The sequence below is a fragment of the Erpetoichthys calabaricus genome, chromosome 2, assembly GCF_900747795.2.
Source record: "Erpetoichthys calabaricus chromosome 2, fErpCal1.3, whole genome shotgun sequence".
Lineage (NCBI taxonomy): Eukaryota > Metazoa > Chordata > Cladistia > Polypteriformes > Polypteridae > Erpetoichthys > Erpetoichthys calabaricus.
Genome location: NC_041395.2, coordinates 140,236,497 through 140,252,309, shown reverse-complemented (window position 1 = coordinate 140,252,309; position 15,813 = coordinate 140,236,497). Strand labels below are relative to the sequence as shown.

The 15,813-nt window shown below is 35.6% G+C and overlaps 1 protein-coding gene across 1 annotated transcript; it reads left to right on the top strand.

Annotated features, from left to right (window-relative positions):
- Positions 1 to 43: 43 nt before the first annotated feature.
- Positions 44 to 14,133, top strand: ndufb5 (NADH:ubiquinone oxidoreductase subunit B5). The gene is made up of 6 exons (XM_028794577.2): positions 44 to 209; positions 654 to 739; positions 2,333 to 2,399; positions 4,884 to 4,945; positions 9,980 to 10,086; positions 13,881 to 14,133. The coding sequence occupies exons 1-6, from the start codon at positions 92 to 94 to the stop codon at positions 13,999 to 14,001; spliced, it is 561 nt and encodes a 186-aa protein (XP_028650410.1). The 5' UTR covers positions 44 to 91; the 3' UTR covers positions 14,002 to 14,133.
- Positions 14,134 to 15,813: the final 1,680 nt, after the last annotated feature.

The window sequence follows — 15,813 nt, the reverse complement described above, 5'->3', positions numbered from 1 at the left end:
AAATGCCCTTACTAAAGATGGCTCCATCACCTTCGCGTGTCTTTCATAACAAATCTGAACAGAGCTGCCATTACCTTTGCCCAAAATAGCTATGGGGGCGATGAGCGTTTTACGTGTTGGTGCGGTTTTTGCAGGCAGGTTAAACCCTTTCAAAAATGTTTTTTCTAAGGGAAACATTCTCGCCCGGTCCGCCACTAATCCACATCAGGGTAAGTTATCATAACCATTTTTTCTCTCTCTATTACTTTAAATGTAACAACGATCTGCTATTGACCTTGTGAGTTGAGCTAGATACTATTCAAGTACATGATATGCATGCATGTTGATTTCTAATTTTGCAGGTGCTCATATTAGCACGTATGATTTACTTACGGAATATTGCTTTTAATAATTGAAATTGGTAAAAGGAACGCGCATATTTCTAGATAACGTTGCGACTTTGGCTGTCTCGTCTGTACCGTAATATGTCTGCTACAAGAGCAGTTCAGTTGTAGACTGACATTGACTGTAGTTGTTCACTGTTTTTTAGAATAATATTGATCACAGATTTGCAAACTGCATTAAGTTGAGTAGTTTCAATATAAAAGTTAACCTGTTTTGTCAACAAGACGTCAGCCGTGTAACATTCTGTTTTCTACTTCCTTTTTTGACAGCCACAGTTCGCTATGGCAGCCATGGAAAGCAAATGTTTGTCATCAAGCCTACAGATTTTTATGACAGACGATTTCTCCATCTATTGGTAATTTGGGGAATGATAACGATATTATAAATAAATCTTTGGAAATGTATTTTTATTAAATACGTAAATCTTCAGTTAAATGATGTTTTCTTTATGTACCACTAAAGGAAAGGAAACGCAGCGTCAGAAAGATGTCAAAAGCGACAGGGTTTTTTTCCCTGCATTCATTTTTTTTAATTGGATCATTTGATTTAAAATAATTTGGTATTATTAATCCAGTTAATGGAGGTAAAATTAAGCATTTGTGTAACATTTTAGTGACAGACACCTTGTGGGAAGTATTTTTTTACCTCATCGTTTTAATTAGCTGTCAATTTATTACGAAGAAGAACCAGTGTGAGTGCCAACAGAGTAGCTTTTATTGCTGTTCTATGGTAGTAATCAGTGAGAGTGAATAGAGAGTCCACTGAACAAGTATTCTGTACATGTGCTGAAACTACCACAAAAATGTTCATATCATGTTGTCTGTGTTGAATAAACATACTTGCATCTTCTAAATTTAATAGAGGGATACAGTAATCTGTCCAGATGTAGTAACATTATGCAAATAAATCATTAAACAATAAAAATTGCTTGAAAGACTGCAGAGAAAAGTTGAAGCAGTTGTAGTTCTAATGTCCATTTCATATTTGGTAGACAGTTTACAAGATATCAAATACAGTTGACAGTCTTTTCTGAATGGGGTAAGAGAAATTTTGAATACTGTATAATCAAAAGTAGCTATTTATTTAAAATATTTACTATTCTGCTACATATAACTTTAATTCAGTTTAAAATGATTGTCACAAAGTAGCATATTTGTAGTGTTGCACAGTATTTACAGTGAATTCCTATTTCAATGGTCCATGACTGATGTAGTTAGTTTTGGCTGTCAGAATGCTAAATACTTTTTTTCTCACTTTTATTAAAACTAAGCACTTCATTATCCCACATTCTGTCAAACATTCTTGCAGCACAGTACATAGTAAGGCTTCTTGGTAGTTGTGTACTTGCAAGCAGGGCTGTGGAGTCTGTACACAAAATCTTTGACTCCAACTCCTCAATTTCTGGTACTTCAGACTCCTCTATTTGTATTTAGATTCAAATATGTTAATTGAAAGCACACAACAGACAAGGTGTTTCATCACGGTCAGCGTGAATCATCAGGCAGCTTTTTAGCGCTCGTAACTTGTTAAAGATTGGGCTTAAAGGATGTAGCAATGTTGTTGTGGCTTATAAACACTGAGTAACATTAAACATAAGACTATACTTCAAAAATAAAAAAGAAGCTGTATTTTTTATCAAAGTTCAGAAGAAAAAATAGTTTAACTGAATCAGTATATATGAAATTGGAATTTTAACACATTATAATTTTCAGTTATAGTACATTTTTTTCCAACTCCAAGAACCCAATAATTGCTTCCAACTCAGACTCGGATTCCATAACTCTGCTTGCAGGTAGCTAAACAAGAAATACATTGTACATACTGTCAAATAAATACATAAGAAACTTTATTTTAAACGTAGATAAAAATAGCTCAATATAGTAAAATTTAATATATGATGTCTGTAAGTATATCATTTTAAGTCACAAATTATTTTTTTCCTCCCCAGAGATACTATGTTTTGTTGACCGGAATTCCATTAGCAGTGATCATCACATACGTGAATGTTTTTATTGGTAAGTAAAGATTTTTAAACTCTGCTGAAACTCTTTCAATTTATTAGTATGAAATGGGACTGCAGTTTAATCATTCATCCATCTATTGTGTGTACTCAGCTTATTCAAAGCAGGGTGCGGCTCCTACTAAGCAAGTAATGAGTGGAAGGAAGAAATAGTCCCTGGCCAGGGTGCCAACCCATCACAGGTGGAACAACAATCCACACCCACACAAACAGAAATGCACACATTAGTATCCATATCAGCATTACCAGTCCACCTAACCAACAAGTGTTTGGACTGTTGGATGAAACTGGAGCACCCGGAAGAATCCCACATAGACATGGCAAGAACATGCAAACTCCATGCAGGAATGAACCCAGTCTCCTTTTTAAACCTTTCTAATGTATTCCTTATTCAAATGCAAGCATCAGTCTTACAAGGGACCGTGAAATAGCAATATACTGTAGATGTCCTTTCCATTAATGGAATGTGCACCCTAATAAAAAAAAACATATACCCAGTACAAGTGGTTAAGTTTGCAGAAAAATAGCTAATAGAACAAATGACACATGAACAGTTAATTTCAAAACCAGGACAAAGCTACTTATTAAGGGCCATTATGTAGTATCCCCATGGTTGTGATACAGGCAGTTATGCATCATTATATGGAACTAACCATAAGCTAAATAGAATTTCCTGTGGCATGTCTACCATGTATTTGCAGAACGTCTCACCCATGATCTATTGAGACCAGTTTAGGCACATTGTTCATTAAGGAAATATACTGACAAATTTTGATATTCCTGGAGTGGACTGTTTTGTAAGGATGGGCATTGTTCACTTGCAGCCACCTTATTCATCTTCATTTTTTTACTCTCCATCAAGAAGTATAATTTAAAAAAGTGATCTTTAAGAAACAGGATCTGTAGTTAGTCAAAATCACAGCTCCCAATAATTAGTCATCATTTGAGTGGGGATCTGTCTGTGAAAGCTATTTCAGCTCAGTTTTTTAACTACATGAAATTGGGTATTGTAAAATGTTATTTAAAAGTGTAATTTCTATTATCATTGTTATTTTTGAATCTGACTTGTTGTTACAACAGTTTGCAAATATGATAGCTCTCTTTCTTATAGAGCACATAAACAAAAAATGTCTAAATATTATTAGTTGTTTATATTTTATAAGTTGTTTAAGTCTAGGATTCTGCGTAACTCTAAGAGAGGCAAAATTATGAATACTATATTTAACCTCTAAAAAGTAAAACTCGCGTACTTGGTTTACTAATGGGTGAGTGGGATGTTTCCTTCCAGTGGTGCTGCTGCATGCACATGGAAGTGCACTGCTGTTTCTCTATGTACGGAAACAGGGGATTCACCTTTTACTCCCAAGTGCCCAATGATGTACTCTTCTGAGAGCATCTTTGTATCCCAAACTTTGCAGTTTAACGGCTGGTGACCAGTGATTCCACAAAGAGAATGTCTAGACTGGAAACATAAATAAGTGGTTCTCAAACTTTTTATCTTGAGCTTTGTTGACAGAAAATGATTAATTGTCATAGAAGTCACCATTAGGGTTGGGCATTTGTGTTTATTCTGATTCTCACAATGTTGAACAGATGAAAGAACTTGTTATGTGCCATGTAATTTGTAAGTATTATCTTACAAAAACAGGTACTCTGGCACACTACAAACTAGGACTGTCACATTTATGTTTATACTTTTAAATTGAATTAAAAATTTTAAATGTTTCTAGGCAGCATTGCATTATGCTGAGCAAAGTATGCAGTCTAATTATGTTTCAGATTACTGCTGAGTTCCTGCATATCACTTACGGGAACAATTTCTTTACATTTATTTGTTTGGATAGTTTAAAAAATAGCTGTTGTGATTAATCAAATAGAAAATCTTTTCTTCAAGAAGAAATAGCAGGCTTGGTTCCAACTTCAAGGAATTGAGGGTGATATTGCCAAAAGCTCTAGGAATCTATTTTTGATTGTAGGCCTGCTCACTATCTTTGTAGTTTGTACATTTTCTGTGTCCACTTAAAATTTGTTCCAACGTACTGTTGATTTTCCTCTTAAATACTCAACACACACTAGACAAAGATATAGAAAAATAGATGGAGTAATTCAATCTGTCATTGGACCCATTTTCATATCCTTTAATTTCTTTCAAAGTCCAGAGGAGCCAAACTGGGAATCAACAAAAAAAAAAATACATAGATCTAACTATAATGAGCTGCTTGTTTTACAAATAGCCCACACAAATACTCTTACTGGATTAGTGTAGATGTACCAGCGGATGTACAATGATTTTTGCAGAAAATCTTACTAGTTAGAGAAAACCCATGCATGTGTGAAGAGAACATACAAACTGTAAAGTATCACATTTATTGAATATTTGAGTTTCATCAGTTCTGTTGCAGTGAGTAATTCTAATCAGAATTTTATCATTTTAGAATTTTTGTATTCTATGTAATAGTATATACTTTTATTTTTACAGGTCAAGCTGAGCTGGCTGAAATTCCAGAGGATTATGTTCCTGAGCACTGGGAATACCACAAGGTCTTTATATTAAAAATAAGTATAATTTTTTTTTTTTTAAAGTTTACTTCTTTTTAAACACAAATAAAGTTTGCCCAGTCTAATAAACTGTTAACATAGTTGTAATAAGGGATAAGATCTGCATATTTCAAGTTAGTTATTTTTTCACGGTATGATATATATTAATTTGACACAGGATTATTCTCTTAAGTCAAACTTTTTAATTTTGTAAATTAAAAAAAAAAATACTGTACTTGTCCTTGTGGTTTAAAATGGGGTCTATGAGGCAAAGGTCCAAACATGAAAACAAAAGCCCACTTTGTCTACTTTGAATTGGCAAATGTTTGTATTTTAGAAAACATGACTTACACGTTTCGTTGGTATGCTTATGACAACAAAGTAAACTGGAAGTAATACATTTTCTCATGGATTCTTAACACAATTCTTCCTAAGGTAAGGATTAGTTCCCATTCACTTTTCTGTTCACAGAGATCATCACGGGTGATGGAGTGATATAAATAAGGAAGTAAAACAAAGCACAAATCTGTACATGCGTTTGAAGCTGTTTGTGGTAACACAGCCCTTCTATTAAAATTGTTCAAAAATCCACACATCCTGAATGTGAAAATAAAATGAAAAAACTAAGTGTTCATAGTTTCCTCCGACCCCCTAATTGGAATAAGCTGAAGTTTCCTCACCTAGGGCCTCATGTATAACAGTATGCGTAGAATTCACACTAAAACGTGTACGGACAAAAGTGGAAATGTGCATACACACAAAGAAGTTCAGATGCACAAAACCTTGCGTAAGCCAACTTCCACGCACTTCCGCTCCATAAATCCTGGTCAGTGTAAAATGTAACACATGTGCATGTGCCTGCTGCCCCACCCCAACTCCTCCCAGAATTACCCCCTTTGAATATGCAAATCAATATAAATAGCCCTTTAAGTTCAGCGTTTTGTGAAAGGACAATGGCAGAAGCATGGGGGGGGGGGGGGGAAAAGTATTTCAGCGAATGCGGAGTGTAGGCAAGGAAATACTATTTGTTTGTTAAACAGTGGTATAATATGGAAGTGTATTAGGGTACAGAGAAAATAAAAATAGGGACACAGTGAAGAAAAAAAATGTCAAAATGTCGACTTAAATCTCGTAGTTTATTTTGTCATTAAAATAGAACGTCGTAATCTTCATCTTAAAATCGAAGTTTAATTTACAAGAGTTTCTCAAATGAAATTGTAACTAAAGTAGCACGTTAAATGCTTTGTATTCTGTATGTGTGAAACACAAAGTGCTTCTTAAATAGACTTTCTCTTTTGTAGACAGGAGTGCATAGGCGCTGGTCTCCACACAGAATACATTACATTCATGATATTATAGCTTTTTGAATATTTTAGAATACTAAGATGTATGGTTGATATCATTTTCATGATGAAATGCATTAAAACATGTATTAAACATGGGAGCACAGCGGCACAATTGTAGTGATGATGTGGCGCCCCACCAAGGGATTGTTCCTGCCTCCCGCAAGATGCTTTCTGGAATATGCACAACCCTTGATGAAATAATTTATTGCCGCAGGACTGTCTCTGTTAAACGTACCAACCCCCAATTCCTTTTCTTCCATTTCTCCATGTAACCAATCGCCGCAAAATAAGCTCTGTAATAAATGTCAAACCAGCTGGAAGCTTACAATGCTGATTCTTCAAAATTTTCAGGAACATTGAAAAATCTTCATATACATGTTTAATTATTCTATCCACCTATCCATTAAGGTTCGCGCCAGTCCCAGCAAGCATGCAGTGCAAGGCAGGATCAATCCCTGGATGGGGCGCCAGTTTGTCACTACTACTGCACCACCACGCCCCCATATGTTTAATTATTAACAGTATACATTATTTAAATGAAGTTTACAATTTATCCATATATTTTAATATACATACTTTAATGCAATTCATCTTAAAAATTATATCAAGTATACATCCCAGTATTCTAACAGCACAGAGCTCCAAGAGTATAGGTTTTGGAAATCTAAATCAACTTAGAAGCCAGTCATCATCATCTGTAAATATGCGCTCTCTTCTATTGAACTGAAGTGAATTCCTTTATTGTCATTGTATGGTACAATGAGATTCAGTATGCAAATCCTCCATAAACTTATTTTCCTATAAAATAAAATAAATAATAATAATAGATAAAATAACAATAATAATAAAATAAAAAACAATGAAAAATATACAATATGAAAGCATAAGTACAATATGCATGTACCATAAAGTGCAAATGGTTCATAAAGTGACTCAGGTTATGCAATATTACAGCTATAGTGCAAGTTTACAGTGAGGTAGTTGTAGTTATAAGTACGAGTGGGAGTCAAGCTAAAGTTAGAAAATGGGATTTATTAGAAAATGGAACGAACTTTAACAAGACTGATAATGTCATTTCTCAATGTAGTCTCCACCCTTCACAGTGCATCCAGTGCCTGGATTCCAGCAGAATTAAAGGTTTTGTTTTGTCCTCGCAGCCACTCATGCACCGCTTTCTTCACGTCGTTATCTGTCTTGATGTTTTTTTAGTGGTCCAATAAGGTGGAAATCGCAAGGTGCCATATCTGGCAAATAAGGAGGCTGTGGCAATACCTCAAACTTCAGTTTTTCCAGACAAGTCTTGGTTTTCTTAGCAGTGTGTGGGCAGGCATTGTCTTGCAGCAAAAGGACTCCTTGAGACAGCAGTCCCCGCCGCTTGGATTAAATAGCAGGCTTCACATTGGTCTCTAGCTAGTCACAGTAACTTGCACTAGTGACTGTAGTACCCCTCGCCATGTAGTGTTCAACAATAACTCGGGTGCACAAGTGGTTGTGAGGACAAGGTAAAACCTTTTATTCTGCTGGAATACAGGCACTTCTAGGCAGGTGGCGCAAGTGCAATGAGAAGGGTGGAGACTACATTGAGAAATGACATTACAAATTTTATTAAGGTTTGTTCCATTTTCTACCTTTAGCTCAACTCCCCCTCATACAAACAGTTCTACCAGGAGCACTTGATAGACTGATCGAGTGCATTTATAGCTCTTGGGTGAAACTGTTTCTGAACCTCGAGGTCCGTGCAGGAAAGACTCTGAAGTGTTTGCCTGATGGGAGAAGTGCAAATAGACTTTGGGCATGGCTGAGTGGAATCCATAAGATGCTGATGGCTTTTCTGAGACAGTGTGTGCAATAAACATCCTCCAGAGCTAGAACCTGTATCCCGATAATCCTCTGCCTTCTCAACACAGCCTGCCGTAGGGTTTTCCGATCAGCTGCTGTACAGCTGTGATTCCACACTCGGATACAATTGGTTAAAATACTCTGAGAGGTGCACTGAGAGTAACAATGCTAAAGCAGCTATGGTATTTGGAATAGCTTGGCCATTCTGTGCACCATTATATTGTTACAGATTGATTACAATCAGGTACCTTAAATTTATAAATGATATGAAGTTAATTTCATTGTAATTGATAATGCCCATATCATGGATGTGAATCTAAAAAAGAAAGGGGATCCACACAGGAACAGTAGCACTGCTTTGACACTGGGTGCTGCCAGTTTGCAAAACCAAGCAGAAACATGCATACACCCGGGGTGGGGAGGTTTGGTTGTGCTGCCAGAAGAATGTTGTCTTCACCCTCCCGATAGCTTGATCCTGCCTTTTTTATTCTTCTTTGCCACTACAATTCTGTCTCTCTCTATTTTTCCCCACATCTTCTACCTGTTGGTGCTCTTCATTGGTATATTATAGCACATACAGATATATTTCAAGGAGATTGAAGGAGGAAGTGTCAACAGGAGAGTCATCAAACAGGAAATATAATAATGAAAGAGGCATATAAGTCAAAGAGGCAGGCAGAGGTCTTGTATTGTGAGACAGGAGAATACAATCTGATTGTACAGAAGTACATACTAAAATCATAATGAATGAAACAGTTAAAGGTCCTTGCACTAAATCCTTGGAAGCACTTTTTAGTTTCCTAGAAAGCTGGGGGGAGTGCTAACAGACAAAACAGAGCAGATACGAAGTCAGGATGAAAAAAAAGGGTAAGAATACCAGAGAGAAGTCTGAAGTACCAATCATTAAAAGCCCAGTACCCTGGAATTAGAATAGAAACCAAAAGACAGCAAGTAAAATGTCACACTAACTGAATAACAGAACAAATCTGTTTTGTTTTCTAAGTGAGTCTAATACATGGGGAAAGTCCTAGTTGTATTTTTTAATAAGGAATGCATGATGAAGCCACATGAAACGGCAGTAGCAATGGACATTGTCAGCATAGCCCTGGTCATGCAAAACTAACACAAAATAGCAGTGATAAACAAAAACAAAAAAAAAACATAAGAGCCACTGTAACTTCACCATCATAACAATAGAATGTATTGAGGAGTGGTCAAAACTTCCATAAAATTGCAAAAACAAGAAACGTATGTCAAAACTCATATTACAGTACAGTTATGCAAGGAAGCTAAATGTATAATGATCTTCAAATTCTGGTGTAAAATGAGAGCAATCTATACAAAACTACTGCAAAGGCATTAAAGTGAAGAACACAATTTTTTAAATAGCAGTGCGACACATTTTTTTTTCCCTCCACAAAAATGACATGAATACACTGCTTTACATTACAGTATGACTACGATCTCAAGACCTTGGTCAGAACTTAAAAACTTTCTCTGTTGTAAAACATACCAATACGCATATTTTCAAACTTTTTTTTAACATTTGGACAAGTGCACTTTAGAGTCATTTTTTCAACCAAAAGAACAAGCACTGTATTTTTTTAATTTATGAAAATGCTTCATTTAATAACACAATTTCCTATGGCAAATTAATGCATGCCATGGTTGTGAAACAATGTGATTTGAAAAATACCAAATTTATCCTTTAATTAACTATAAATAACTTGCATACTTGAATACATTTTTACTGAGTAATTTTTATTACATAATGTTATTTTCTTATGAGTTGTGGTCTGTAAACATGATTGTTGTATATGAAGGTACATGAATGTCACTGTTGCTCTTACAGCATCCCATTACAAGATGGATTGTTCGGAATTTCTATGACCCTCCAGAAAAGGATTATGAGAAAATGATGGCTGTTGTTCAGGTTGAATCTGAAAAAGCAGAAATTAGGTAAAATAGCTTCTGTTATAAAACCTTAAAGATAAGTTTTATAATCTTTTGTTTAATAGCCCACCTGGATATATGTAGTATTAAGACCTGTTGTAAAAATAATATTTTTTTTTCATATGAGAGAAGATTGAATTACGGTGGCCCCAAAGGCAAAACATAAACACAAAAAATAATTAAAAAAAATGCAAACAGAAAGTCTAACCTTAAATAATGATTACAAAAATGCATGTATCTCTCATTTACAAAATATTACATTATTATCCTATATATCTATCTATGTCACTGAATATATATTGAGTTAGCAACTGGGAGGCTCTAAGCTTCCTGGTCCTTCTAAGCAGAAGATAACTTATTCCATCAGCCTTAATTAGCATACAGAAAAGGTACAGTTTGTTCTTTTCCCTTAAGGCGATGCCACCTTAGACAACTGTTACAGTAATTTTCAGTGAATCTTCAATTACATAATCTTAATAAGCTGGTGGCAGTTGGCAGTGGTCCTGTGAAGGCCAGTCACGTAGTGAGACATACCATGTGACTCACTCAAGCAAGTCTTCAGCTCTCCCAAACAAAATCAATTTTGTCTTTAGTCATAGATGTGGACTCTGTTTGCATGAGAGCTGACACCCAATTAATGCTCATCTTGAAATACAACACGTATAATGCACCAATGGGGGATTGGTGTTTTAGACATGACATACAGAAAAAGGGGTCATCAGTCTGATGTGTTGTGTTTTAAGTAGACACCATAACAGAACAGAAAAAAAGAACAAATGACAGAGATTGTGACTGAACTTGCTGTCCCTGTTAACACTTAGTACAGCAACAGCAGCACACTATTAACTATCAGAAACGGCATGCATGACGGTCTAAATTTGACATGCCCAATGGACGAAACTGGCCAAGGATAGGTGTGCCAAGTCTGTGGCATCATATTTAAAAAGACTTGAGGCTGTAATTGCTGCCAAAGGTGCATCGACAAAGTATTGAGCAGAGGCTGTGAATACTTATGTACGTGTGATTTCTCAATTTTTTTATTTTTAATAAATTTGCAAAAATGTCTAGTAAATTTTTTTCACGTTGTCATTATGGGGTGCTGTGTGTAGAATTCTGAGGAAAAAAATGAATTTAATCCATTTTGAAATAAGGCTGTAATATAACAAAATGTGGAAAAAGTGATGCGCTGTGAATACTTTCCGGATGCACTGTACCTGTTACTCATTGACTCCATAACAGTCCTCCATATTTCTCATAGAGTAGTTGCATTGGTTGCAATTTGAGAGGTGGGTACATAAATTAGGTGGGGAATGTCTAATGACAGATAGAAATGTAAGGCACAATAAGAGCCTGATGTAAGGCACTGTATGACAAATAAGGATTGTCAGAATGATTGAAAGACTGTGTCTGATCATAAAATATTTTTTAAATGAGAGAATTGTATTTTCAATTCTCGGCTGGGTTTTCAGTTTTGGTTTGTATTTTCTTCCTTTTAGTTTTCATTTGCATTTTTTGGTTTATTACCCTCTTTTTGGACTATCAGAGTGCATGCATACTGGGGATAAGCAAGAAGTACACAATTAAAAGAAATGCAAGTACGCATGAGTCGGTGTACACAGGTGTCCAGAACATGCCTGTAATGTGTCCAGTCCTTTTGCTATCAAGTGGCTGCTGACATGGAGAACAGTGTTGTATACATGCAACATAAAGTAGCAGTCTCTGTGTGAAAAGGGTAGAGAGATGCACATCACTGTATTCAGAACAATTCCAATGGATGAAAGATTATATACACTACATAAAAGTAACTTAGACATTCAAAAAAGTCTATCATCTAAATTTAACTACATACTCTAATGCTATTCAGATCAGGATATATACGACCTGTTTCAATTGTGTTTTCTTCAGCTTAAAATCAACAATTTTCAATCTTTTCAGTGATTACAAGGTACGCTACCATCAGCGGGTGATATGTAAATAACTCTGGAATTACAACATTTAATACTTTGAGCAATGATTAAAGTTGATTTTTTTATATTGCTCACTGAACATTTGGTTTGTATAGTCTGTTTTGTGCTTTCTAAAACATTGATATTAAGTTTATACTTGATACATAGTTTGTAAACTTGAATAAAAATAACCATAATACCTTGCATCGAAGCCACTTTGCCTTTGCTGAATTCACCTCAAGCAGCAGTCAGCAGCTTATTTTCCTTTCATTTTACATCAAGCTGAGTCAAGAATGAACCACCTGCTTTAGCATATAAAATGTACTTTTATATAAATGTACATTCATATAAAAGCTTATCTTCCAGTAAAAATTAGAAACCAGTCTGAAAAATCTGGGAAACATGGTTCATTGATTTGTAATCCACCAAATACATAGCTAATAAAAAAAAAAAATGGGTTTAAAGAAACTTGACCTCACTAACACCAGACATTGCTTTTCATGAGCTCTTCAATTACTTGCACGTTAGTACAAAAGAGCAGTGCATTATGCTCCTTTATTGCTACTACTACAACCACAACTTGCAGTCCACTTCACTTGCTGTCCTGTGTTAGGAAATCACTGTTTACCAGAACCTGCTTTAGCTACTTTCCTGTGGTTTTAAGCAAACAGATGCAGCCTTGTGTGTATGTGATGCATTATGCCTGTCACGTCCATGGTAATATGCAAGGGCAGTTTAAGATAAATGGAAGCTGGCCATCACAACTGGCTTTGCTTTTTTCCCTGAAGTTCGTCAGTCACCTCCACTTGTTTCAAATACTGTGTTAGCACAATGGAGCAGCAGACGCTCTTTTCGATGCCCTTTCCGATTTGTGTGTCAGTCCCTGCCAGTTGTCTTCAGTGTTCGTACACATGAACACTGTGTCAGTCCTCAGCAACTACTCGCCCAGAATAAGTATAATATGTATCTGTTCCTTGTTCATAACATATATTGCACTTCACATATATATCCATCTTAGTAAAAGGAAAATAAAGTAAAAAATTGCTTCCCTTTATTGGACAGTAGAGTACAAGTGAAGCAGAAGAGTTAAGTGAATAGGGTGATACTTGGGCGGCACAGTGGCGCAGTGGGTAGCGCTGCTGCCTCACAGTTGCAAGACCTGGGGACCTGGGTTCACTTCCCAGGTCCTTCCTGCGTGGAGTTTGCATGTTCACCCTGTGTCTGCATGGGTTTCCTCCCACAGTCCAAAGACATGCAGGTTAGGTGGATTGGCGATTCTAAATTGGCCCTAGTGTGTGCTTGGTGTGTGGGTGTGTTTGTGTGTGTCCTGTGGTGGGTTGGCACCCTGCCTGGGATTGGTTCCTGCCTTGTGCCCTGTGTTGGCTGGGATTGGCTCCAGCAGATCCCTGTGACCCTGTGTTCGGATTCAGCGGGTTGGAAAATGGATGGATGGGTAATGCTTACTTTATTTCAGTCGATGGCCAATCAGTTGCTACACAGCTATTTTCTTTTATGTGTTTATATAAAAAATACATTTAATTGTGAGTTTTCTATACAGAATACTTGTTTTCTTCTTTTTACATGTGACTTTAATATCTCTGTGCCATTTTATTGTAAATTTATAAATTTTGTAAAATGTCTTATCAGACACTTGGTTAATGTGTGCCTACTTTTTTTTGTTACAGTACCAATAAATAACCTTTAAAGAAATAAAACTAACATCAAATACTTTCATATGTCAATGTCTCCTTCTAGCCAAATTGTGTTATAGTAGCTTTTTGTTTTGGATCCGTTTGTATATATATATATATATATATATATTTTTTTTTTTTTTTTTTTTTTTTTTTAATTCAGGCGGACACAACTGGATGTACGTAGAGCAATGAGGGAGAGAGGAGATGGGCCATGGTATTACTATGAAACAATGGACAAGAATATCATTGATTATTCTCCCAAGTCAACACCAGATAACTGATTGTTTGTGTTGATAAGAACATTGCTTAAAACATTTTTCTAAACAATATTTAGAAATTTAATCTAAATTATGTATATGTTGTGTATAATAGCAAAAGGGTCTGAATAAAGACTTTGTTTTGAAATTCTAAAATGTCTACTCTGCTTTTTTCATTCAGTGTAATTATAGTTAATTTGTCACTGTCTCTTGTGTTAGTTGATTAACAAATCTATATTTAGTAACCATGATTTTCAAAATAATAACTAAAGTCAATACAACACAACATTTGGGTATTATGGCTAGACAAAACATAAAGATTCTAAATGTACACAAAGTGTCCTTATTGTTGATATCGTTAAAAATCCCTCTAGTCAGCAGCTACAAGATTTAGCAACTTTACCATTATTAATAGCCTGTGAACTGCTAAAGTTTCAATAGAATGTAATGTTTTGATGAAAGTTACTGTTATTCGTTCAAGTTCTTTATAGAATTCTCCTTAGAAGAGGTGATAAATTTCATAGCTAGCCCATTAAAAGCATGCAGCACAGAGGACGTAAGATGCGCTTTGCTCATGCACGTGCATTAAACTGTGTAATGTTTCTTAGGCCGCCATTACACGACTTCGAGTTGCACAGCGTGTGACACTTGACTACTGAAGCTGTTGAATCTCACTGCTTTGAGGTTGTCATATTACAAGACTAGCAATCACAGCAGCTGACAGATTGCATGTTTCCCTCACAGCTACACAGCACAGTTTCAGATTCCCCAAGTGTTGTGAGTTGGTCGCATTTTTACAACCAATTACTGCAGTGCCCTGATCATATTAATGGCAATATGAATATTCCATCTCTTCTATTTGCTTGGCCCAAAATTTGATCTTTTGCAGGCACACAGTAGCTCTCCCCTACAATACAAGATAAAATCAAACCTTTTTGATTATTATAACGTAGACGTTAATTTTTGGCTTAAGTGTAACTGTAAATATTCTTCACAAACTACTTTTAACCACAGGAGTAATACGGTACAATCAGCAGTTCTCTAATTTCTTGTTGTGCTTGTAGGTTTGCTAGTAAATCCTTAACTGCTCATTATCTGTGGATGGTTTCATTTTACCTTGGGTATTTTTATATTTTTGTCTTTAAAGCAGTCTGGGCTGTGGTGGCAGAAATATTGTTTAGTTTTGGAAAGTGTAGTATGAAGAGCAAATTTAAAAGTAATGAACAAGCAGCTGAAAGATATTTAAATTTCATATCAAACTTCTTTCAGTAAAGCTGGTAGTGATTTCTTTCTTTCTTTCTTAAATGTGGTTAATTTCAAGAATGGTATTAAACTGCAGTTGCTTGAGCCCTCCCTTTCAATTTCATAGGGATTGCTTATGATCACTGAGTGTAAGAGTTTTACTGAGCTTTTAACTATTTTTGCCTTCCTTTTGAGCACTGAGCACCTTCATATGGCAGAACATTTTAACATGTAATGCCTTCCTTTGATAGGTCTAAATGACATTTATGTATCTAGCATTAATATATGAGGAATCAAATTTGATTTACGAACAGTGTAGTAGTAGCATTGCCATGTACAAGGAGTACAGTGAAACTCTTACTTGCATATGCAACCAACAACATACAAAACGTGTAATGTGTTTGACTAGTTAAAATGAGAAGTATAGGTTTTGAGAATTGGTATACTGCAGCCAGAATGTAGTAATTTCCTGTAATGTTCTTTGAAATGAATACAAAAGAGGGTCTTTGCTGTTGACTCCTATTGAGCATTCAGTCTGAGACATGTGAAAATAAACTGCTGAAAAAAATTAAAGGAACACTTTGAAAACATATC